Genomic DNA, 24785 nt, shown 5'->3' with positions numbered 1-24785 from the left:
TTCTTTATTTAATAACAAAAAAAAAAGCATGAATGTTATGCTATCACATTTCATATTCACGATTACAATTGAAATGTTTGCCACAGGGCATATGAGATTGAACGCCTATAGTCTGGAAAACAAGGGGAAGCGGCACTGGAGCCATGTAATGTAATAACCATGGGGTATTGTTGGTGCAATAACCGAGAATGACGAGATGCATGTTTACCCCATCCTACGACCACAAAGATTACAAGCCGGTAACTACGTCCATCTAATCCTTTGAACATAACCATAAAAGAAAAACATTCAATGAGAAAAAACGAACGATAAAAGCTAACTTCAATCGAAGAAGAATGATAAGACGGCAGCATGAAAAGTTTGAAGCTAAACTGCAAGACAGCGACGATAAATCCCGATGCTGCTGACTTCGAGTTGCATTAGTCCGTATTTGGGAATTTACAATTTATTTACGCTCGAAGCCTGGCTTCTGCACATTCTTTCAAGTTTCAACTGTCAGCTTCCAGTCCCAACCAATAAACGATCTAAAACAGAAGCAGCAGAATGCTTCAAGAAAGAATTTCAAGTCAGTGGCTAGTTAATAGCATCAGTATGGGCCGAAAAATAGAAGGAATGTTACTGCTTTACGACATTGCACGGCAATTGCAACAACAAAAACGAGAAAATTCCAAAATTAGTTTTCTGAAAGTGATTAAAAATAAAATCTAGTCCTTTTAACACTACCACTAAGACGTGCAACAAAAATTCTCAGGCTCCTCCCACTTGCAACTATCTTTCCTTGAAAAGCTAACTAGATTCTCGTTTTTCTGAAACTTGAGGTGTTGACAAGATCCACCGTGTCTCTTAGCTCATATTAGAAAGGACTTGGGAGCAATGCAATCACAACACCACGGACCATTCAAGATCCTATCAAGGCTTAGAAGCCAAAGAAACCAAGTTCACTAGCCTTTTCCTTCTCAAATGTCTCAAAATACTGGTATATGATCGTAACAGCAAGCAAAATCCCTGTTCCCGAACCAATTGCCCCCATGAAATCTGCCAAAACAGTGAGTGCACCAATACATATGCCACCAAAAGCTGCTGCTGTAGGTATGTAACGGTTCAGCTCCTTCTGTAGATTGGATTCACGATGCCCAGGCATCACCATTTGTTGTTCCTGAAACAAATTTTCAAATACAAATCAGATATAAAATTGTTTCATATTCAGGCATTGCATTATGAAAGCAGTTCCTTTCCAAAAGAAACATCTTTAAGATCGTCCTCCTTTTCTTCCTTTTGCTTTCTTTATTTTCCAAGTCTGTTACCACCAGCTTAAAAATGGTTTATGAACTGCACAACAGGCAACATGAAAGACTCCAGAATGGCTGTGCAATCCTCCACATATTACAGATTACTTGGGACAAACAAAAGAAAAAAGTATCAATTCTTATGAGCACTTATTCATCATATGAATTCTCAGGCGAAGCACTTCTTTCCAAATAGTTTCTGGCAATAATAGCAGTAAACAAATAACATTGGTTATGCAGATAAAATGAATTTCCTTGTGAATCATACCTTAAGCTGCTTGGCCACATCTCTAGCAGAGGATCCTGACACTTCAATCCAGGTTTTTGAGAACAATGCACATGCTGACAGCATAAAAACAATGTAAAAAAGTGCATGAAATGGATTGGCTGCCATATCTGCCAAGCTGCAAAAATGACAACAGATTCAGTTAAACATGTAAAAGTAGGAAGAAAAATGCAAAAACCATCAACGCGTGTTGATGGATAGAATGTAGATTATAGTAATACGAGACTAGGCAGGGAGATCCAATGATCATGAGCCACAGTAATTCACCTTGATGGAGCAGTAATATAATAAGCAAGGCCTCCAACAGGGACTGTTTGGCCAGAATATTCTGATTCCTTCCACTTCCCCAAAAGGTTCACTAGGAAATTTCCACTGTACCTCCTGTACAGTAACTGGAACAACAAGAAGCAAGAGGCTCATTATGTGTTAAAAAAATAACAAATCTTAGTCAACTAGAGCCTAGTTGCAAAAAAGGCCATACCTGAGAAATGAAGTAGAGATTGGACACAAGAGCAGATTGTAGAATAATGGGCATATTGGAAGTATAGAACAGCTTGATTGGATATGAACCCTGCTGTCCACGGGCATTCTTAGACCTCACTGGCAAAACCACACGGAAGCCTTGGAAGTAGATCACAATAAGAAAGATCAAGACTGTGGCAAGCAAGTTGGTCACATTCGGAAGATTCTGCCGATAGAATGCTTCACGAAGTGCACGAACCTTGTCTGTTCGAGTTATTAGCAAATGGAATAGAGCAATTACAGCGCCTTCGAATTCAGCTCCACGACCACTGTTAATTGTGGTTGGGCTAAAAGCTTTCCAAATGATGTTTTCACTGTCAAAGCAACCAAAGGTCAGTTCGATCATCCATCTTAGGAGCACATGATAGCTAAATGCAAACAACAGTTTAGAGAAACTTACCAAATGTTGGTGGCAATGAAAAGTGAAATCCCAGAGCCTAGACCATATCCTTTTTGGAGAAGTTCATCTAGACAAATCACAATAATACCAGCAAAGCAGAGTTGGAGAATTATAAGAATTGCATTTCCAACTCCAAGTTGGCTAACGCTTCCATACATCCCTGAGAGAACATAGGCAACCGCTTCACCAACAGCAATAAGGATCCCCAATAACTTCTGTGCACCATTTCTGGAAGTCCAAAAAGGAAAACTTGTCAGAAAAATCATCAAATAAACTGAGCAAATTTATGAAATCAAGGACATAAACAAATCCTCCATATTTCCTAATAGCCTATAATCATCCAGCAAAGGAAACAAGTGTTTGTGTACAACATATTCTGTCTATGTATTTTGAGAAATTCAATTATAACATCAAAAACTCAATCCAACAAGACTTACAAAAGTGCTCGATCCTCGCGTACATTGTTATCTACTTCAATGATCTTTGAACCAGCCAACAGTTGCATAACCAGTCCAGAGGTGACGATAGGAGTGATCCCAAGCTCCATCACAGTCCCACGGTTAGAGGCAAGAATAACACGCATCCAGTAGAATGGATCTGCCCCAGTTGTCGAATGTATGCCATACAGCGGAAGCTGGCTGCATACCAAAAATATGAAAAGGGAGATCACCGTATAGATAACCTTCTCTCTGAATGGGATTTTCCTATCAGCACTCTGAACTTCGGGTAGAAAGGAGAGAAAAGGTCTAACAAGATGAAGCACCCTGAATCCTCCCCCCATCTTATCACGATGAAATGCACCAACTCAGCCTACAAAAAAGAAATTTTCAATCAAAAGCATATTCCACAGGAACAAGAACTCAATCCTAACAACCGAGTAGTTCAACGCAGAAACCAATAGACAGTTTTTGGAATCAACAAAATCAGGAAAAGTCAACACTCCAAAGTAGGCATATGTTGAATTTTTCAAAATCATTAGAAGGAAAAAAAAAACTAGAAATTTTAATATGCTAAATGTAGTCAATTGAAAACAGCAGCAAAACTTCTCTCCAGCTTACTACCAACAAAGGCAACATCCCATCTCAGACTCAAAATCAACTGAAATTGCTTAATAACACGATAAAAACACTCAAAAAATCACTAGCTTCCAAGATGCCCCAGGCCAAAAAGAAAAAATTGCAGCTTGTAACTTAAAGCATGCCAAGTGAAAACTCCAAATGAAACGTACGGGCTACTAATGTGAAAGCCCCCCAACACATAGGAAATTAATAATTTAACATCCAAAAGAAGAAAAGAAAAAAAAAAGGAACGAAAATGTTCTAAGTTCGCCCTACATCTTAAAGGTCTGTAATAAATTGACCCAGGCATAACCTGTATTAGCAAGAACAAAAGGCTGATTTTTACATAAATTTTACACATAAGAAACGACATAAACAAGACCGAAATCAGAACCAAATTTTACGATACAAGCCCGCTATGCGGCCTAAAAACAGCACTATTACTGTATCGATTCATCAGATTCATCAGATCTATCAAGTATCAAATTTTCCAGAGAAAAAAAAAATTAATGCAAAATCATTTCGTACGTAAACATAAAAATTCCCTAAATTCAGCTGTTGAATATACGGATCCGAATCGAACAATTCCAAAACAATTGCACGGTTTAATAAAATAATTAACTAAACCACTGAACAAGATCGGAAAACAGAAAAAACGATCACAGAAAACCAATAATTAGCGAAAAGAGATTGAGATTGAAGACCAACCTTGGGAAGAAATTGAGAAGAAGATTTTGAGATCCGTTTGTTACTGAAGCTGCAGAGATGATGGATGTTTCATCTGAAGCAGTCTCCGTTTCTCTTGCGTTAGAGGTCTACTTTGGCGATATAAAATGGGTGCCGACGTGGCAGGGCCTCCACGGAGCTTGTCCAATCATTTAATGACACGTATCACATGGATTAGAGTGAAATTATGCGCCACGTCCCTCGTATTTCGAGATATTCAGAGTTGTACCATTTGATCAGATTTTTGTTGTAATTCTCATTCCCAAACAGCCAATAATTAGAATTGGTCCCAAAATTGACAAATTCCTTTTACACTGGTACTTCGGCAGTCAGGTTAATTGTCAGATGATTTCATCATATTGGATAGTTAATCTTGCCCAAGCCCAACAAATAAATGCTTCCTATTTCCTATTTGCAAGGCCTTGCGCAAGATCCCAGTCCAAATTTTACATATAGTTAGAGAAGTATTGGGCCTCTAGCGTTGGAGATACGAAGTTCAGTTTTTTTGCATTGCAACGATAACATTCTTGTAACATAATTTATCATATTCTACAAAATTGGGGAGACTAAAGTCTAATAATCTATTCTATTTTAAGAGAGGGGGAGAAGTTTAAAGTATACAAACCTAATCTATACCACCTTTGAATTTTTCTTCCGCTGTAAGTAGGGTTGGAATCCCTGACCTACGGTTCAAAGAGGGATTTAGTTCTTTTTTGGTGGCCACTTAAACCAAAACTGAGCGGTTTTATGAAGCTTGGTCTTGTTTGGGAAGGTTTGAGATCTACCCAATTGTCACTTTCAATTTTTCAATTTCACCATAAATGTTAACGTCTATACTAACACAAAAGAAGGTACTATACAAACATATTTTGGTCAAATTATACATTTGCACCACTACAACTCTTCTATTATTATTATTATTTTTTTTTTTTACAACTCTTCTACAACTCTTCTATTGTATTGTAGCAGAGATAGGAGATTTTCGAACTCGTGAATGCCCATTGCCAATCATTCAAAATTGTATTCCGGTGGACTGGAGCCTGGCCCAATTCCAAACAAGTACGGCCTTGGCATTTGGCACTGGCTTAACAATTTGAGAGTGGTAAGAAGACCGACCCCGCACAACAAAAAACACTGCACGTTCCCGCTGTTACCTTCTCTCCTGCCCCTGAAGTTGAACTGCCCAATCAGAGTACTTTTCCCAGTTTCCACTAAACTAAAGTACTAATCTCCATTCCCCGCCCAGTAAAAATTCTTTTACAATTACGTGAATGTGGGCCCCCAGGCCCCGGCCTCCGGGAAAAAGAAAATAGTAAAATTCTAGTACACTGACTAGTATTTATGAACATTTTAGAAAATAAATCCACAAAGTTGTGGTAATTGGAAAAGCTTGTGAAAAATGGAAGTGTGAAAGTAGAGTGTCAAAAGGCTGCCTGCTTAAAGAAAGTACTGAACTGAGCAGCAGCAGCAGGAGGAGGAAGGAGGGTCTGAAGAATCCATCCAGCTGCTCAGGTTTGCTGCAAAACAACGAACATGTTTTCTTCCAATCTGTCTGTTTTGCTGGGACTAGACAGACCCCCATTTCTTTCTTGATTTACTTCCACGGAAGTTTCTCCCAGAGATAACACCATCCTCTGCTTCTTCTTCTGATCTATTTGAAAAGCAAAGAAAAACAAAAAAGGGATAACACAGATAATACAGCCTCAAAAGAAACGGAAGATTTATTTTATGCTATCTGAGGAAAGGATGAAGGGTTCATTTTTCTTTCTGATTTTCTTAACTCTGTTGGTGGCTTATGTTCAATTTCAAGCTGATGCTGCTATCCCTGCTGGTACTACTTTTCTTACTTCCTCAAGTCCCCCATCTGCCCCCTTTCCCTAACATTATTGTTTTCTTATTACTGTTAGTATTAGTATTATTATTTTTGCCCATGTCACGTTTCACTTATTATGAACCAAAACGCTAATGTTGATCTTCTGTTTAAAAAACATGTATGTGTTGTGTACTGGCACTTGATAATTCAGCTTTATTGTTTTATTTTTGGCTCAGGGCCCCTGATAAAACATGTTTCATCCGTCCTCAAATGGACCAGGTCTTCCTCTAAATTGCCCCAATCTGGTAATTTCTCCTAGTTATAATTTCAATCCTAATTTTACTTCTCTTTTTGGTGTTTGAGGTTAAAGTTCTTATTCATGCACCATCTTTGAGTTGAACAAAACATGAGAGGGGAAAAGGAAAGAAAGAATGAACAAGGATGTTGTAACATGTTTGTGTATGCGTAGCTGTACACGTTGCTTCTTTTGTTTTCGATGTGAGAGGTAATGTATTTTGCGGTTTTCTGATTAACTAAAAGTGCAAACTGCTTTGCTTATAATTAATTTCAGTTTTCTTATATGGGGGTAGTTTGGTATATGTGTCTACATTTGGCTTGTATAACCATTCATTTATGGTTACAGATGGGAATGTGCTTCAGTTTGAAGATGGCTACTTAGTAGAAACTGTTGTACAGGGGAACGAGCTTGGGGTCATGCCTTACAAAATCCGCGTGTCACAAGAAGGCGAACTGTTTGCTGTGGATGCAGATAAGAGCAACATTGTTCGGATAACTCCCCCATTATCCCAATGTAACCTTGTTTCTGCTTCTTTCTCTCTCCAAATGGTGAGATTGCTGGTTTTTGTGATGCCTGAGTATCTGATTTGCTGTCTATGAATGGGTGAATAATGCAGATAGCAGGGCAAGATTGGTTGCAGGGTCATTTCAAGGTTACACAGGGCATGTGGATGGAAAACCAAGTGATGCTCGGTTTAATCATCCAAGAGGAATCACCATGGATGATAAAGGAAATGTATATGTTGCTGATACAGCAAACCTTGCCATTAGAAAGATAGGAGAATCTGGTGTGTACAATTAACAGCATGAGATTGATCTATTGCTTATTGAAATGGTTATTTAGCCTCGAGAACCTCAATCAGCAACTCTAGAATTTTAAATTCATTTCAGGTGTAACGACAATCGCTGGAGGAAAATCAAATGTTGCAGGATTCAGGGATGGGCCAAGTGAAGATGCGAAGTTCTCATCTGATTTTGATGTGATATATGTTCACTCAACCTGTTCATTACTGGTTGTTGACAGAGGAAATGCTGCCCTTCGACAAATATCTCTTGACCGAGAAGATTGTGATTATCAGTACAGCTCTGTTTCAGCTACAGGTTGGATTTCTCTCTGTCTGCTTGATTGTAATTGATTTTTATTTTTGGCGCTTCTCTTGTCTCATTTATCAATAACTTGATGTGAATTTTATGGGATGGTCATAGATGGATATTTTAATGGAGTCATGTTAACAGCATTATGGTTTACTTTTTTTTGTTTTTAATTATTCAGATGGATAATAGGCCAATCTTCATTGTTAGTTTCACTGGGGGGCTCCTCTAGGATAGCAATGACTTTAGTCGGAGGTCTGTTTTAGCAATTTGAAATTGATTTCTTATTTATGATAGCTAAACAATATTTATGTGGAGGATTAATACACAAATCATGCACAGTTTGAGTATATATTTTGATAGTGCATTAGCCTCTAGGAAGTTATTAGTTTTGGCAGATGCAATTGCTGTTATCAGTCGATAATTGAGTAAACTTCTCATCAAAATTTCTCATTCATGTTCATCATTGAATTGGCTTTGTCTGACTTTTACTACTCCAATGGACTTAGAGATATCTATTGATCTTGTCTTAATAAGTCCAACAAATATGACACACAAAAATTGTATGACTACCGATAAATCACTCAAATTAGTCTATGAATTACTTGCCTTTCTTGAGCCTTTTTGGTACTGTAGTGAGTGTCCAACTGACAAGGTCAGGGTTCTTATGTGGTTTGATGAAGGGAAATCAGTCTTACTGTAATTTCATATTTGATCACTGAGTTGACCTATTAGTTGACCTTAACAGGCTACATCAGAATGATGTGTGTTGGCTGGGGCAGGGGAGAAAGAAGAATGAAGAAGAGAAAGCAAGTTACTTTGTCGTACTTTAGGCTATTGAAATGTTGCCTGCATGTGGGAATATAAGAAACCGGCCACTAAAGTCCTCAAAAGTTCTAAAATGATATAGTACTAATCATTCTTGAATGAGCAAGCCCTTTTCTGATGTATTTCGTTCTTGTGCAGATATTTTGATGGTTATTGGTGCAGTCTTGATTGGATACATTTCATGCATGCTCCAACAGGGGTTTGGTTCATCCTCCTCCTCCAGAATGGTATAGTTTTTTTGTTGATTTGTCAGTTTCAGCTTTATCATTCTGATTTGCATTCCTGCAAGTAGATTTCCACCGGATTAGAGGTTGATTTCCTTTGGTACCAAAAAGCTGGATATGGTCATGCATTAGTTTCACTCTAAATGTATAGCCTAACCTGAAACAACATCTGCATTGCAGCAAGCAAATACGGGGTTTGAAACTCATGCAGACCAACAAAAGAGAGAAAAATCTGCCCCTGCGGTGGAACTTGTGAAAGAGAACCAGGAAGCTGCTTGGCCATCTTTTGGACAGCTCATTGGAGATCTACCAAAGATTGCATTCGAGGCATTTAGTGGCATCTTAACGTACCTCATGCCCTTCAGGTTTAGGCGCCGCAGTGCTAGAAAGGGCCTCACTCCATTGAAGGATTCTTTGATCATGCCTGAAGATGAAGCTGAGCCCCAGCCCCAGTTAGTTCAAAAGCAGAGAACTCTTGCCCCTGTGTCAGAAACCAGGCAGGCTTACACACCAAATGTTAGTGATAGATATTCAGAAGTGAAGCCTCCTAAGATCCGATCGAGCAGCATGAAAGATCCGTCATTGCCAACCAAGCACAGATCCTCTAGACGACAAGAATATGCTGAATATTATGCATCAGGCGAGGTTCCTCCTCAAGTTCAAGTGAGGTCTAAAGGTCAGAAGGAAAGAACAAAACATCGACAAAGGGATAAAAGTGGAGAGGTTTTTGGATCAAGCGGGGTGGAATATTCAAAACCTGTTGAAAGCAAGGCAGTCAACTATGGTGATCCCAAGTACGGTCCTTACAGCATGAGGAGCAATTATGGGGATACATTTCGTTTTGGGTAGGTTGCTTGCTAAAGTGTCTCAGTCCTTGTAGTTTAGAACTACTACTACCGTCTCTAATTGGTCAAGCAATTATGTATTGGTGTTGGAATGTCTATAGTTCCGCCTGCCCTTCAACTTCTTAGAGAAACAAAGAAAACAAAGGTTTTTTTGAGCGTTTCTTGAGCCTGTTTGGCTTTTGTCCCTTGCGTAGCATGATTCTATCTTGGGAGCCAACAAAAGACAAGGATGAATGGTGGCAGAACGTTCACCGCACCAAAGTATAGAAAGAAAATTGCATGTAAGGACTTGGTTTTGTAAATCGTCGGAAAGGGACTCAAAAGTGTTGTTGAAAAATGAAGTGTCTACCGTCTAAGAGGGGGAGGATCAATTTTAGAAGTATTTTTGCTACTATCGACTGTTGAATTGAGGGTACAAGGTAGGCTTAGCACCCTAAAGAAAATAAAGAATGAATTTTTTTTTTCTGGGTAACAAAAGAATGAAAAAGTTAATACTCCTCCGTCCTATCCTATCGTTAGGTTGTCTTGTTTTTACCTTATTAATATTGCAAAATAAGAGTTACCATCTTAAATTTAACACATGTACTTTTCAATCTTACTATTTAAAAAAGTAATTTTTTAAAATTTCAATACACATTTAATAAAGAAAATTTTACATTCAAAGGATACATTTATAAATTCACCAATTTCACTTCATCCAAACATAATATTAATGATTACTTTGGATAGCTTTTTATTTATCAGATATTATTCGATTGTATCATAAATATATTTTTTAACTATATTTTTATTTTTTTCAATCATCTTTTTATCTCGTGTATATTAATTATATTACAAAAAATATTACAATATTCTTTTAAAAAATGTATTTAAAATAATCTCCTAACCAAACACACGTATATCCATAAAAAAGTTGGATTTTCCAAAAATAATTATAATAATGGTGCGGAGGGGGAGTATAAAATAATATAGAATGAGTGGAGGAGGAAGACCCTCTAGCTCTAAGGCAGGCGGAGTGACTTGCTCTCACATTGGCCATTCAAAATTTCAAAGTTGTTCCCACAATTAGCTACACGACTTTTTCAAAAGGAAATTAAGGGATCATTAAAATTCTCAACCACTGGGCCAATGGCTCCCTGACCACCAGGGAGCCCTCCTTGTACTGTAGGTGAGGGTTCAAATCTCATGTGTAACGAAAAAAATTTAAAAATTGTATCAGAACACTTCATTGATTTAGTTGGGTCTGTATACCCACTAACCCTCTACTACAGCTTCGTTAGACTCCCCCTCCCCTTTAAATTAGAATAGAGTAGATTATACAAATATATCGTTGCCGACAAAAAAAAAATCATTAATATTCTCATGTGTCATGTCCATGAAGTCCAAAAGTAGGAGACTTTGAGTATTAAAAGACGAATATTTTACTAATAAATACCAGTTGTAATAATGTATAATGTGTAGAAAAGAAAAGCAGCTTTTGCTTGTTGGTTTTTGCCATTCCCTTTTCCTCTTGATTGGTACATTAGAGGGTACAAAAGAGAGAAGAAGATAAAAGTGAATTTTAATCTGGAATCCAAAAATAATTGAATTAAAAACTAACAATAATAATAATGTGTTCTTATCCCCTCCAGATTTTTATGTAGCAACTAAGAACTCCCAGTCGGTGAGGCAAAGCGCAGTTCGAAGTGGGACGAATAAATATAATGGAGACAACAACAGAGCTCATCCGATCATCCCACAAACTTTTTTTTTTTTTTTTTTTTTGGCTGTCTCTCTCTCACTCTCCTCACGGGGAATGAAACATGACAGCCAACCACTTTGGACATTAAGCAATGGGTAAACTACACTTTATTTCTCTTTTTTTCCTCCTTTACCAAATTTGATGATCATTTCTTTCATGAGGGGTGGTGCAAAATGGAAGGCGTTAACTAGTCAGTGTACTTGAATTATTTTTGTAGTATTTTTCATGACAGGAAGAGTCACAAAGCTAAGCAGAAAACTGCAAAAAAGTGACCAAAGTTCAATTTGACTTTGGACTCTTTCATACGCATATGACTCAATTTAGTATCAAAAATAAAAAAGAAGAAGTAGTGAACAACTCCCCTCCCCCATGGCATGCATTCACCACAAATTTTCTCTGATACACATCTAAACTGACTATGACTTGTTGGTGATTTTTTCTGGGATCTGGGGACTGTTTCTGACTGTATAGTGAACAAGGATGGGGTGTGCTGGATCATCACAGGCCAAAGGAGATGGTGAGTCTTTGCAAGTTTTCATCTTTTTAAGGTCATGGTACAGGCATACTGTTTCATATTGTTTTTTATGATGGAAAATTCTGGTCTGTCTACTTTGAAATGTGCCTGGTTGAGAAGAACTCAGGGCATCTGTTTTAACTTGTGACATAGGACATGTATAAATCTGTTTGCATGCATGCATGTGTATTTTTGTAGGTGCAAGGGATTTTAACTGAGAGAAATGTTTGGATGAATTTATGATTGACAGTCTGTATCAACCAAAATTCAAGAAAAGAAAGAACAAAATCTGCTTATGGACTTTCATGCTCCATTTGTCTTCGTAGGTTTGCTTGATTATTTGGAAAAGAAGCTTCTTTCTTTCAAATTGTATAAAATAAGCTTGTCCAGACTTTAACAGGGTAAGGCGAATTCTGATCTAATTTTGAAGGCTTCGTATCTGATTGGGAATGGGTTTTTGTGTGTGTGTTTGGGTTGGGGTGGGGTGGTGGTGGCGGTGCTACTATTGGCTGAAAAGAGTCTCTATTCATCCAAAGATCAACTTCCTCTAGGTTGCTTTGGCAATTGGTACTATGTTGTTCTACTGTTGCTTAGAGTCCCCATAGATGCTGTACTAATTGATCCTCAGTACTAAAGCCTCCTTTCCTTCCAAGTGGTATGCATCTTCTTTGAAGGAGTTTAAGGAGTATTCAACATTTCAAATGCAACCGAAATGGAGGAGAATTAGGATTAAGACAGACCATTCTAGTCCCAAAACCCCAATGAATGATGTAAATGTAAATTATGCGTACTTTGGCTTACCCCCTTTTAGATTTTAGACCTTCCTGGCGAAGTTGCATATGCTGTAATCTAATAACAGAAAGCTAGAAAAAACTGAATTTGTGTCCTGTGAGCAAAGGAACCAAGTAGACACAGATCTTCAAGACTTGGTGTATGTGCAAATCACTGGGCGCTGTCGCGCAATTTGTCTTTTCACTCTTGTTGATTCTTGTGTAATGCTGATCTGCAGATGTCTGTGCACACGCATACATCTCTACAAGTCTATTAGCATGTGAAAGTTGGGATTCTGATTTTTTACCATATGTTTGCCAATCTATCTGAAGCCCAGGTATGGTAGTTGTGAAGCTGAACACGTTCGTTTACTCTTTGGTCTTTACAGGATCCGCGAAAAAGATTCGAAAGCCAAAACCTTGGAAACATCCACAACCAATAACGAACAGTCAGCTAGTGCAGTTGAGAGAAGAGTTTTGGGACACTGCTCCTCACTATGGTGGAAGAAAAGGTACTAGACCTAATTGAAAAATCACTTGTATTTCAACTTAATTTTGAAGATTCTGTTGATTTAGCAGAGGCAATATTAGCTGCTCCACTCATGATCCTCTTATCCTATCCAATTCTGTGGGAATTTACTGTACGTAAACTACTTGTGTACTCATTCTAGAAATTTGGGATGCACTTCGAGCTGCTGCTGAGGCAGACATAAACCTAGCTCAGGCAATCATCGACAGTGCTGGAGTCATCATCCAAAATCCTGATATGACGGTGTGCTATGATGAGAGAGGTCCTATTCTGCTATTTTTTCGACCCAACAAATTCTGCTACGTCCCTTTTGCTTTTATTGGTAGAAATAAGACTGGTGCTCTTCAAATTTTCTGAGCTCGTCTCCATTTGTCTTGCTGCCCTCCTCCTCCTCCTCCTTTCTCTTTTCTGATTTCTGTATTCACTGGCTCATTTTTCTTGCTAATCTGTTTTACAGGTGCAAAATATGAACTCCCGAAGTATGTTCTGAGCGAACCAACCAACTTAATACAAGAAGGTTAAAAAAAATGAAGGATTTCCTGATGTCAAACTTCCACATTCATTGATTTCAATGTAGATCGTGTAAATCTCCCTCATGATATTACACAAGTTTGTTTACTCACACCATCCTCCTTTTTCACCTCGCTTCTTCCTCGTTTGTTATAGATTCAAACACGAAGAAAAGCAAAGCATCATGTTTCCCTGCTTTAAAGTGCAGTATGATTCATCTTTTACACTTTATTTATTTTTGGGGGTTGTGGTCTGCGATGGGCGAGTCTTAATAGCTTGGGTATGTTAACATGAATGCCAATTTTCAACTCACCGTTCTACGCAAGTACAATATTTAAATACCTCTGCCTTCCCCATAACATGCCAACAGCAAAGTAAAAGCCAGGAGAAGTGCCCTTAAAAAAGCTTGAGCTGGTGAACATGCGTGTATGAGCATTTCGTAACATTTCTTGTTCAAAATGGTAAGCCACCAAACTCCCTAACTGTCTTTCCTGATTAGCTTTGAAAACTGAAAATCTCATTGTTCACCAAGATGGGTTAAAGTTCCTATCAACTAATCAAGAAACTATTCTTATGAAGTCTAAGCACAGCCAAGAAGAGGTAGCAGAACTATACAAACATTTGAAGAGAAAACCATGAACAAAGGATTATCCTGACAAGAAAGCATGCGCGAGCACGACAAACGCCATGATTTTATCAACATAGGAGCATAACTCAAAGAACCAGACAATTGCAGCAGTTTCTAGAGCAATCTCCTTAAACCCTCTTGAAAAAAGACAGAATATTCCCTTGTTTAGGATCCTTGTTCCCTGCTTTCTTACTTCCTGTTTTGCCAACTTGGTTTAATGGAGCATTAGCAGTTACAGCTGGTGACTTCTTAACAGCAGATGGTCTGGAAATAAACCCAACAGTATAAGTAGCTTATAAATCTGAATTAGGAGAAATGGAACATTAATGACAGCCAGAATGAAGCAGTTTTTGAGCTGATTATCTGTAAAACACCAAACATACACAGTCATACATGTGTGGATGTCTGCTACAATATAATGCCTCAGAACTGCCAGCAACTTGATAGTTGACAAAAAGCATAAAACTCCAAGCTCTATTCTAACATTGTCCAGTAGTTTTCTCTTCAGAAATAGCAAATATAGAACGCTAGATTGTACTCAGAAACAAAAAGGAGAAACAAATAACAAAAGAAAGATGAAAGGTTTGGCATTTGAGATGGAAGAGGCATACATATCTAATTATGCAAAAATCGGCATCCTAAAGTATTTATCCGACTGAGATGTCATATAAATGGGGAGACACCAATCAGCCAGTAATGACCACAAAGCACCCATGCAAAATTAGAGAACCAGTCATCGCCTCATACTTGCACATATATTGTGGGCAGAACTACATCTAAATTCATGCTAGTCTGGGGCAAGGTGATTTACATGGTAAATTAAAAAGAATCCAGTACAAGTTACAGTATGTTCACCTGTTAGAATTGTTGCTGGCTGGAATGTTGTCAGCCTTCTTTGTCGTGTCACTCTCAGGCTTTGTCTCCTCCTCACCCTCCCAAACAACCTCAGTTACTGCATCCACAATTCAAATGAGTCAAATAATATAAACACGGCAAACTATAACAAACAGAATGCCACAGAGCATGCAAAAAAGCTAAATTCACTTCGACAACCATTGGATAAACAGAACAAAGCATCACTAAAAGTAACTATGTATGCCCATATGTGGAAAGATGCGTAAGCCTAAGGCTACTTTCAACACTTCTTGTCTCATTTATGACCTCATTGATAAAGTCTCTTTCAGTAGGCAGGAAGCAAATGAAAATATCTGAAAAAGGAGTAGTTTATCTGTTTCGAGAAGTAAGAGGTGTGATTTATCATAATTGCACCTTCTCTTCCACGCTCATCAATCCTTGTTTTTAGTACTTTTTTCCTTTTAGGTGAATTTGGAGCAGCATCCCTTGTTTTATCCTTCGCAATTGTGTCAACAGCAGGCACTTGGTTTATAACCTTCTCTGAAGAAGAAGAGTTCATGTTGTTGTGGTTGCCGAACGCTAGATTCTCTTCCTTTGATTTTCTGTCGGTTTCTTTTCTATGCTTGAAATTTGGTTTATCTTCCTTCTCTTCCTCAAAATTCAACTTGCTCTTCTCAATGTCTGAAGAATAAGAGCTTCGTTTTGAATCCAGCATTGATTTCTTCTTTGGAGGATCTGGGGATGCTAGATTGACAGCATCTTTGAATTCGTCTTCTTCGTCTGAGAAGTCAAAAACAACCCTCCTCTTCCGACCAACTTCGCCATTGTACGACCGCCTGACATTGACACCTTGACCTTCATCATCACTGCTTTCATGCTCTATTTCTTCACGAGCACATATTTGTGCATCTGCAATTGCTAATAGTTTCACAGTAACTAATGAACTCCTAAATTCAGGAAACAGCCAGCAGTGAAAGTGGATAAAAGTCAAAGGAACAAACCTGCAGAATTTGATATGCCATTAGTTTTTGCAGAGGCGCACTCAGCTTTGGACTTTGCAGATGCACGACCCCACATATTAGCCAATGCGCCTCCAGTTCCAGAAGAGTTCTTATCAGTCTCTCCTTTTTTCGTATTAACAGTCAATTGAGGAACTTTCAGTTTGTTCTCAGCAGGCTTACTCTCATTTTTAACATCTTTGACCACATTGGGGGATTGCAATGTGACATTAGGGCTTGTTCCCTGAATCTTTTTCTGCTGCGGTTGTGGAATTGTTGGACTCTGGTTGGCCAAGGTGTATCCAGATGACCCTGAGGTCCCGGTAGTTTTCACTGGTAGCACACTTGTGGTTCCATTTGCTTCTTCAGCATTTCTCTTGACAAAGGAATTTAGTATTCCACAAAATCTGTAGTAGCACCAACCACAAAGAAATGTAGGAGCCAAGACAGGTTTAACTCTGTCAAATTAGCTGCATTTAGATTGCCTAAGACATGCTGAATTTACCTGTTATCTCGCAGACAATTATTAACTTCATGGGGCTGCTTAAAGAGCTCTTCTGCTTGGACAAATTCAGCATTCCAAAGGACTGCTGGGTCTTTTGGTAAGCAAGCTTGCACGCTATAGATTTGAACTGAGCAATTCTCATCAAATTCTTGCTTTACTTCTACAAATTACAGGAAAAAGATTAAAAAAAAATGCAATGCTCATTTCAACATGGAAGTTCCAAAAATAGAAGGATAGCTTAAAACATGAATTACATCTTGGATGCTAGCTTCGTTAAACAGCATTTTAAAGAATGCAGGCAGTATAAGCATTCTGTTGGAAATAGCCTATAACAAGCCATAAACTGCATTATAAGTAGTGGTCAAGTGTTCAAAATAACCAACTACTGATATGTCATTCTTGAGATAGCTCATAGAAGGGTTTATATCAGATCGATTGCGCCAAACTTGATCCCCCGAAACATAATGCAATGTATGACATAAATAACAGTTGCTTCTCAATTTTAAATCAACAGCTATTTGCAATGTCCCAACAACCCAATGTTTTTGTTGGTTCACTCAACTAATTATTCTTGGGACGCATTACAAACCAACATCCACAAAGTACAGTCATCCAAATATGTAAGCAAACAAAAGTAAAAATTCAAAATCTGGAGGATGCATTATCTTCCACATCCTAGAAGATACGCAGAGCTTAACACCAATGGTCCAAAACAGCATTTTGCCGTAACCACAGATATGCCAACATTCAGCATGAATGTCACTCTACTGCATATCCAGTACAATTTAGAGGAAATGATGAAGCCAGACACATAAGAACAAATCACAATCAGGTAACAGGAAAAAACTACAACAATGGTGAAGTTTTCTCATCAGAAATCTCTAACAAGATATCATGCAAGGAAGCGTGCAAGATTTTCTAGCTTGGCATACACATGTTGATGCAATCACAAATAGAGCACTAGAGCACATTATACGTTTAGAACTCACGAGATACAGAGGACAAGCAGTTTTCAGGCTAACCAGCAAAGAAAATATCTGGAATACAAATTTAGAAAGCTGAAAGGAAGCAATGTAGCAAAGTGGGAACAAATCTCAGAGTCAATACACGGGCATACAACACAATTTGCCAAATTGAAACTCAAGATTCATCGGTAAACGAACCTGTAAGTTTAGGCTTGGACACAAGCCTGATATGATAAACGGAAGGATCAGTTTTCAACCAGCCAGACAAAGTATAAACTACCTCTACTCCGGTCCCACGCTTCTCAACAAAATCCTGAAGCAGCCTACAGATGACAAGTCGACAAACAACAAAGAAACTAACTTTAGACAACAAGGGAGAAATTTCGAAACGACAAATCATCAAAATATAAAATCTGAAAACTCGGTACCTTTTTGCGTCGTTTGAGGACACCAAAAAATTTCGACTCAGCCATTTGTATGACACCTAAAATAAAACACAGCCAAGAACAATTAAATTTAAACTACGTAAGATTTAGAAAAAAAACTTCGCTATTCTTCGTTTCAATTTCCACCATCTTACCAGAAATACAAGGAAAGAAAATCTGAGCATAACCCCTAAACTCATTCTCGAGAAAACAGAAGGAAAAAAACCCTCCATTGAACCTTTACAGTAAGGAAATACACAAGTTGATAGTACGAGAGATACCACTTGAAGCTTATCGGAGACGAGGGACTGTATCTCGTCGAGGATACCCAGGGTTTCAATTTCTGCCATGTTCGGGTCGGCGTGGGGCAGTCGGATCTCGCACCCGAAAAGGGGAAGTGATGAACCGAATCCGATAAACAATTTTCCCTCCGCAGAGAACATAAAAAAGCACCCAATTTTCCCGCCAGTATGATGGAGGGTAAGTTAGTGGGTTTGCTGGTTAGCGGAGTCTTTTCCTGGCTTTTGGGGCCTATTGTCACGTGATTTTCCACATCGCACGTGCTCTATTTGTAAAAAACATACTGTATCGATTTGGTATGGTATGCATGAGATAAAAAAAAATAATTAAAAAATATATTCACATAATACATAACAATTTTTTTGGAATATTGTCGGTAAAAAAAAAAAAATTGGCTCATCAATACGCTGTAAGATTTTTCTGCATTTTCTTTAACCTTCATGTTGCATCCTCTCACACAGAGCATTGAGTAAGCTTCCAAGGGGGGAGAGAGAGGGAAAAAAAAAAAAAGAAGCTCGACGATCAAATCAGGATATGATGAACATTTGATTTGATCAGCTTAAATTTCATGTGTTTTTGTTTACGTTTCTATTGAGTTTTCACACATATTTGGAAATAATCAAAAATTTCCAAAGGGGCCCTGTGAAGGGCAAAGGGACCCTTTTCTTTGACAGGAAAATGTGCCTTGTAACAGTGAGAAATTGAGCTCAATTCTGAGGATTGGAAGCTCCAAACCTCAACTAGCATGAGAATACTAACAACCAGCAAAAGCAGGAAGACCTTTAAGAGTGCATTTCAATAAACCATTTAATTAAAAGCCCGTTCACCATTTCAATAAACTTTAATGCGTGTCCTTTATACATTAAATTATCTAGTTCATGATCATTTACACTTGGTACACAAATCCTCAAGACTTTTGTTGGACGAGGCCATGAACAAAAGTCAAGTGAAAATGTAGACTTCATCGTATCCTCTCCTGCAATGAGAACGAACAAATGACATCACGTTAGTACAAGTCTTTCACCATCTTCTCTTTTTTTTGCGTAAAACAAGAAGAAAACAGACATTGATCCTACTGCAGTCTCAACTGCAATCAACTCACCCGGCTTTACCACAATAGGTTGGTGTGTAATTGTAGATGAGGTTGTCAAGAACTTTACGAGCTGGTGGCCTGTTTAAGGACTTCCTGGCCTCACTGCACATAAAGAAACTCAAAGCTATGAAAAAGGCCAAAAGAATTTTGAGGCATTAGCTCAAAGATTTTGCATATATAACAGGATAACGTTAACTGTCCCTACCTAACAAAAAAATTGGCCACATATTGAGTCACTTGAATTGCATCTTCCGAGTGTGGAATCATTGATAACCCCCATTCAAATGCATTTTTCTGCAACAAAGGTAGGTATTTGGGTTCAGAATTCAGCAGCTGCATCCCATTTATCTGCATGCTGTGTGTGTATGTGGGATATCCAGAAATGTATGGAAAAGATATGATAGCTAAAATTTATTATTCAAAAAAAAAAAAAAAAGAGACTTCACAACCCAAATTATGTGTACATAAAAGAAACTTCACAACCCAAAATGTGACATTGATCCTCAGCCTTGCATAACAATGACATCTAATTATGTGTGGATAAAAGAAACTTCACAACCCAAAATGCATATAATCATTACTCAAGTTTCTAAAACCTGAAACATAAGTAGCCAATGTAAGCTAATGCTAAACCTCTAACATAGACAGATTATACCTCTGGGTGCCACTGAAATGCTGTGACTGGATAGTCATTTGCTTTGACGGTAGAAACATAAACCTGGCACATTATCAGGAAAGGAAAACTTGTTTGTAAGTAGAAGGGGCAATCGACCAACAAAAGATGAATACATAAATTACCTTATCGTTCTCATCTGCGCTTGTTGTCAGAATCTGGAAGAAGTTACATAAAGCAGCAGTCTTTCTAAACGTCTCAGGTGATATACCATACTGTTACACAGGCAAATACACAGTTAACCAGCTCTACTTGGTGTTTAAATATATGGGCCTATTAAGAATGGCATAATACACACCCCTACAGTGGTAGTTCTGCAGCATTGAGTATAAAATATGAGATTATGAGGATCGGGGTTAAAACTGCACATCGCCATACCAAATACAGTAAGTCAATAGGGCCTGGAAATTTTGGTTATTAGGTACTAAGCTAACATCCTCAAAAAATTGAGCATAATTAGTTGAAAACAATTTAACAACACTGCATTCAGAAAAATTTATGCAATGGGAATGATATTTGCCCATGCTAGTTCTAATAAAACTTGTGGATTTTATCTTTAAGGAAATTAAGATCCTACGAATGGAACATCCAGTGCACCAGGCGTGGATTTTCAAGACTTGAGGAATGGAACTATTCTAAATCTGGATTTAAACTTTAAAATAAAAAATCAATCCTTAAGGACACTTCGAACAAGAAGATCTGGAATTTAGGAACTTCTGGGGTGTTGAAATATTTTAATTTAGCACACACATTGTGTAAAGCCATACCCAATCCAAATATATCCATATTCAATATAAGTAAGACAATCAATCCCCAAATCAAATTGTTATGTACTAAAACATAAGTGGGGGTTACAGACGTTTCTGTAGAACCAGCACATGCACTTAATCGCCCCTAATCAGGTTAAGGTAACATGAAACAAAAGATTCACATACATGATGGTTTTGCATCACAAGGCAATCTGTACTGAGCTTCTTTAGCAAATCTGGAGGAAACCTGCAGGACAAAATAAAAAGGAACTTGAATTCATAGCTCCAGTAACTAACATAATTAAAAATTCAAAATATTGTTAGGTTGGAAACAGTTTAAAGATACACATCCATTGAAAATTCGCAAAAGCCCTATAAAATGAAAACGTTATCCTTGTAGCAACTACACTAACTCCATCTCACGTTAAACCATAGATATCATGCTCTTACACAAGCATCCTAGGTCACTATGTTAATTTTACTGATGTTAAAAGAAAAGTGTTTCAGCAATTCATTAATAACATCTCAATAACACAGCTTTATTGATTGGAACAATGCGATAGACTCTTGAATGGTTATTTAATTATATAATCAAATCATGTATGAAACAATATAACTCAAAACTTTAAAGAACATCAACTAGCACAAAAAATAAACCTCAGCAAATGTTATTTCAATGTTCTCCACCATATTTACCTCTGAAATACAGTTCCTTCGAGATTAATGCTCCCCACAAATTGGAGCGTAGATGCTTGATCGGCAGCACTAAATTGCTCAAGAATATCATTGTCCTATTATCAACAAGAGAAAATGTCAATGTATCATAACCTACGAAAGGGAAAGATTCATATGGTATGTTAAAACCATGCAGATCTTATCATAGCATAGTTATACAACGTAAACTTCTAATGGCAGGATCTTGTGGAAAGTAGCATTTAGAGATTCCAAATTTCTCAAATAGAGAAGGTATAGGAAATGACTTGTAAGAAGGAGGTGACCGAGGGAGGTTTGGGCCTTCAAGCTGTTCATTTCAGAAATAATTAATCCACCAGGTTGTTCAAAAGGCCATTGAAATGAAGGAGTACCTTACTGATGATCATTGTCAAAAGTTCAAAACCTAAGCAGATAGCAACCAATGGAAAATGGTCTCCTGCATCGTTTTTCTCCAAAACTCTCTGCAAAAATCATACCAAAGAACAGTTGATTAGCAGAGACCAAGATATTGACAACAACAATCATACCGCTTCCTCAATCTATACAAGTTGAAATTTTAAATCAGTAACTTCACTAGGAAAGCTACAATCACTGAATAAATGTGAAATATGACCTTTTCAAATGCAGATGGGAAATAATTAACAGAAACTATCTGTAGTACATTTTCATAATAGAAATGTGTATGCTTATGTGTCCTCTATCGTGGCATCATTCAAAAGGACAAAGACAACCAAACTGCTGCACTTGCACTTCACTGTACATGAATAATTCACACACAGAAAAGGTAGCATGTCTTCATAGATGAAAGAAAGTCATTCACCTTAAACACAGTCCCTACAACATCAAAGTAGAGACCACTTTTAGCCCAGCCACCAGTGAAAAGCACTCCATTAACTAGACTGAGTTTCTGCAGAACGCAGCAAAACTCTATATCAGGAAAACAGCTGAAGATATTAAATTTAAAAAAAAAAAAAGCTTTAGAATCAGATTCTGGATAGGTTATTTCTGATAAAAAGCTAATAAACGTCTAATTTTCAACATCATCATCTTATGCTGCTTACATGCTACTTCAGCTCTACATGCTTCAATTTCAAAGGAACCATTTACCTTTCAAAGAAAGCACAGGAATGCCTTTGAGGACAAAAGCCCCACACTCTGCATAATTAACAAAGCTCAACTGAAAGAAGTGCAGTGACTGAAAGCTAAAGTATCAATATCAGAACTACACATTTCAAAATGGCAAGTTTCAACACCAAACATCTAATTATCCACAAAGCAAAAACCCCAGCTTAAAGAAAGAATATTAATAATCTTTATCAATCAGTAAACCCGGTATTGTAAATACTAACTTGTACTAGTAGAAATAGATTACAAAAGCAGCACTCTTGCTTGCGTCGACTAATATTATTCCAACTTCTTAAAACTTTGAAGTTTGAAGTACAAAAGCAAAAATAACGCCAAAACTATCTAACAAGAATCAAAATCAACCTCCCTTCTTTCTTGCCATTACCCCAAAAAAAAAAAAACGACTTTCCCAGGGGCACAAAAGAATTTAATTGAAAAACAGACGAAATGCTAGTGACTAAAGAGAATTACACATTCATCTTTAAGGCAAAGCAGGCAACAATTAGGTATAAATTACCATTTCGAGAACCTCAAGAGGTTCGTTATAGATGAGGGGAATAACTCTAGCCCCTGCGGATTCCACAAACTTAACGTAAGAAGCGGCAATGTAAGAAGCATTTGTGGCATTATTAAGCCGTCCTGAGGCTCCATCTCCGGGATGACTAAGAATTCCGATGACCGGACGATAGTTCAGCTTAGGGTCAGGAGCTGGACAACTCGGACTGAGTCGGGGCGTGTTAATAACAGTCCGATTCTCACTCGGTAAAAGAATACTCGTCGTCGTCGAGTCATCCGAAATGAGGTTATCATTAGCTGAAGCCGCTGCAGTGAGGTCCTTGGAGAGTGCGATTAAAAGAGGAATCCAGAGATAATTGAAGTTGAACATGTCGGAAGCAGAGGAGGCGGAGGAAGAAGCGGAGGAGAGCGGAGGGAGAGTGGGAGCGGGAGTGGAGGTGGAGGCGGAGGACTTAGTAGCGGAGGCAGGAGAAGACGGCGGAGGTGGAGGCATGTTTGCTAACGACGTCGTTAAGTTTAATCCGGAGCGATGATGATGATGATGCTGAGAAGGGGTCAAGGAAGGGATTGTTTGGTATTGACATGGGAAACTGCCAAGTTTTTAGAGAGAGGGTTTCGTTTTTGTTTTTTGTTACTTTTGTACTTGTTTTTCGGGTGCGGGAATGTGGAACGATCGATGGAGTGGATGGGAAATGTAGTGTATGGGTATAGGGAAAATTATGGAGGCCGGTGAGTTGTGCTGTGGATGGGCCGGCGGGTGGTGACGAGGTGGGACTTTCGGCGTTTAGCGGAATTGGCAACGCAATTAGTGAGGAAAACAGCACACGTTTCGTGACTTTTATCGTACGAATGGACGATTTGTCCTGACTTTGGCGGTGCTGGTGGGGGACTTGGTGGCAATCATTCATGGGCATGATTTATTGGATTATTATGAGATCTTTGGAGGAGAATATAATGCTAAATTTGACATCTTATTCATTATTTAATTAATTGTTAGTGCGATTAAGGAAGTGTTTAATTATAAAATCTTCTACCACTTTGATATAAAAGACGAGTCTCTTTTTTTTTTTTTTTTTCCTTTTCTTTTGAAGCAGCAAATAGGGTTGTAAATGAATCAAGTCAAGTTTTAACTTAATCAAATCAAATCTCGACTTATTTTATCAAATTTGAGTTTGAATTCGATGAATTTTCAACTTAAAACTTAAGTTCAAACTTGACTTCAAATTCGAGCAAAATCATTCCCGAACTCAAGTTTAAAAAGATAATTATTTTACTTTTTAAAAAATAAATAAAATAGTAATTTTTTAAGAAATAATAAAATATTATATATATATATATATGTAATTCACTATTAAAATTATATATATAAAATCGAGACGACTCGAGAGTTAACGAATTGAGTATTTTTGAGTTCGAATTCGACACGAATTCAATATTGATTGGACTTGAGTCGAGCTTTGACTCGATCACGAGCAGCTAGACTATGAATCATTAGAAGCAACAAGATGAGTAACATCTGATGAAACTTAGAAGCGTCAAGCATTTAGCGAGCTTCGCAGATTAGTTCATACTAGTCCCGACGAAAACCAATAAAAGTCATTATCTCAACTTGTTAGTATCAGGCTTCAATACATTAAAGTTTGATGGAGTGGGAGGCAAACAATTTGCCACATTCAAAGTGGCTCTAGTTAAAAAATTCAGACAGATACATAATGCATCCCTTTGATCCAGTGATAGTTCAATCTCCTGTGAATTACTCTTGGATTTCTCAGGTTCACCCCTCCCTGTCAGTGTATGA

General features: G+C 37.8%; 5 protein-coding genes and 1 long non-coding RNA gene across 13 annotated transcripts; 2 read left to right on the top strand and 4 right to left on the bottom strand.

The window, feature by feature from the left end:
* Positions 1–604: 604 nt before the first annotated feature.
* On the bottom strand, positions 605–4400 carry LOC113690298 (uncharacterized). Its single transcript, XM_027208137.2, has 7 exons — positions 4261–4400; positions 2932–3304; positions 2495–2722; positions 2054–2408; positions 1840–1964; positions 1555–1690; positions 605–1156 (listed from the first exon to the last, which is right to left on the bottom strand). Exons 2-7 carry the CDS (start codon positions 3273–3275, stop codon positions 917–919), a joined length of 1428 nt encoding a protein of 475 aa, XP_027063938.1. The 5' UTR covers positions 3276–3304; positions 4261–4400; the 3' UTR covers positions 605–916.
* A 1239-nt stretch (positions 4401–5639) lies between these two features.
* LOC113690854 (uncharacterized) lies at positions 5640–9537 on the top strand. Of its 2 annotated transcripts, XM_027208941.2 has the most exons (7): positions 5640–6109; positions 6328–6396; positions 6735–6902; positions 7006–7176; positions 7280–7489; positions 8447–8535; positions 8713–9537. In XM_027208941.2, exons 1-7 carry the CDS (start codon positions 6007–6009, stop codon positions 9379–9381), a joined length of 1479 nt encoding a protein of 492 aa, XP_027064742.1. In that variant the 5' UTR covers positions 5640–6006; the 3' UTR covers positions 9382–9537. The 2 variants fall into 2 exon arrangements, with proteins under 2 accessions (XP_027064742.1, XP_027064743.1); XM_027208942.2 differs by lacking the exons at positions 5640–6109; positions 6328–6396 and adding an exon at positions 6452–6596.
* LOC113690855 (uncharacterized) lies at positions 7905–8824 on the bottom strand. Its single transcript, XR_003448494.2, has 2 exons — positions 8690–8824; positions 7905–8590 (listed from the first exon to the last, which is right to left on the bottom strand). It is a non-coding gene; the product is annotated as an uncharacterized lncRNA (long non-coding RNA).
* Positions 9538–11103: 1566 nt separating the features above from the next.
* LOC113690790 (uncharacterized) lies at positions 11104–13676 on the top strand. 2 transcript variants are annotated; one of them, XM_072051232.1, is made up of 5 exons: positions 11104–11213; positions 11590–11635; positions 12792–12914; positions 13074–13253; positions 13389–13676. In XM_072051232.1, the coding sequence occupies exons 2-5, from the start codon at positions 11599–11601 to the stop codon at positions 13451–13453; spliced, it is 405 nt and encodes a 134-aa protein (XP_071907333.1). In that variant the 5' UTR covers positions 11104–11213; positions 11590–11598; the 3' UTR covers positions 13454–13676. The 2 variants fall into 2 exon arrangements, with proteins under 2 accessions (XP_071907333.1, XP_027064666.1); XM_027208865.2 differs by lacking the exon at positions 11104–11213 and having other exon boundaries at positions 11248–11635; positions 13074–13193.
* A 156-nt stretch (positions 13677–13832) lies between these two features.
* On the bottom strand, positions 13833–18355 carry LOC113690789 (uncharacterized). Of its 6 annotated transcripts, none has more exons than XM_072051229.1 (9): positions 17973–18355; positions 17821–17876; positions 17591–17715; positions 16428–16587; positions 16106–16329; positions 15926–16015; positions 15339–15842; positions 14925–15021; positions 13833–14333 (listed from the first exon to the last, which is right to left on the bottom strand). In XM_072051229.1, the coding sequence occupies exons 1-9, from the start codon at positions 18258–18260 to the stop codon at positions 14198–14200; spliced, it is 1680 nt and encodes a 559-aa protein (XP_071907330.1). In that variant the 5' UTR covers positions 18261–18355; the 3' UTR covers positions 13833–14197. The 6 variants fall into 6 exon arrangements, with proteins under 6 accessions (XP_071907330.1, XP_071907331.1, XP_071907327.1 ...); XM_072051230.1 differs by having other exon boundaries at positions 15339–15833; positions 17973–18353; XM_072051226.1 differs by having other exon boundaries at positions 15926–16329.
* A 539-nt stretch (positions 18356–18894) lies between these two features.
* On the bottom strand, positions 18895–23816 carry LOC113690943 (gamma-glutamyl hydrolase 2-like). Its single transcript, XM_072051231.1, has 10 exons — positions 22989–23816; positions 22167–22253; positions 21718–21807; positions 21329–21423; positions 20819–20879; positions 20009–20098; positions 19866–19928; positions 19416–19504; positions 19220–19312; positions 18895–19093 (listed from the first exon to the last, which is right to left on the bottom strand). The coding sequence occupies exons 1-10, from the start codon at positions 23478–23480 to the stop codon at positions 19060–19062; spliced, it is 1194 nt and encodes a 397-aa protein (XP_071907332.1). The 5' UTR covers positions 23481–23816; the 3' UTR covers positions 18895–19059.
* Between the last annotated feature and the right edge of the window lie 969 nt (positions 23817–24785).

The sequence above is a fragment of the Coffea arabica genome, chromosome 5c, assembly GCF_036785885.1.
Source record: "Coffea arabica cultivar ET-39 chromosome 5c, Coffea Arabica ET-39 HiFi, whole genome shotgun sequence".
Classification (NCBI taxonomy): Eukaryota; Viridiplantae; Streptophyta; class Magnoliopsida; order Gentianales; family Rubiaceae; genus Coffea; species Coffea arabica.
The sequence above is the reverse complement of the archived record's forward strand: the minus strand, read 5'-3'. Positions and strand labels throughout refer to the sequence as shown.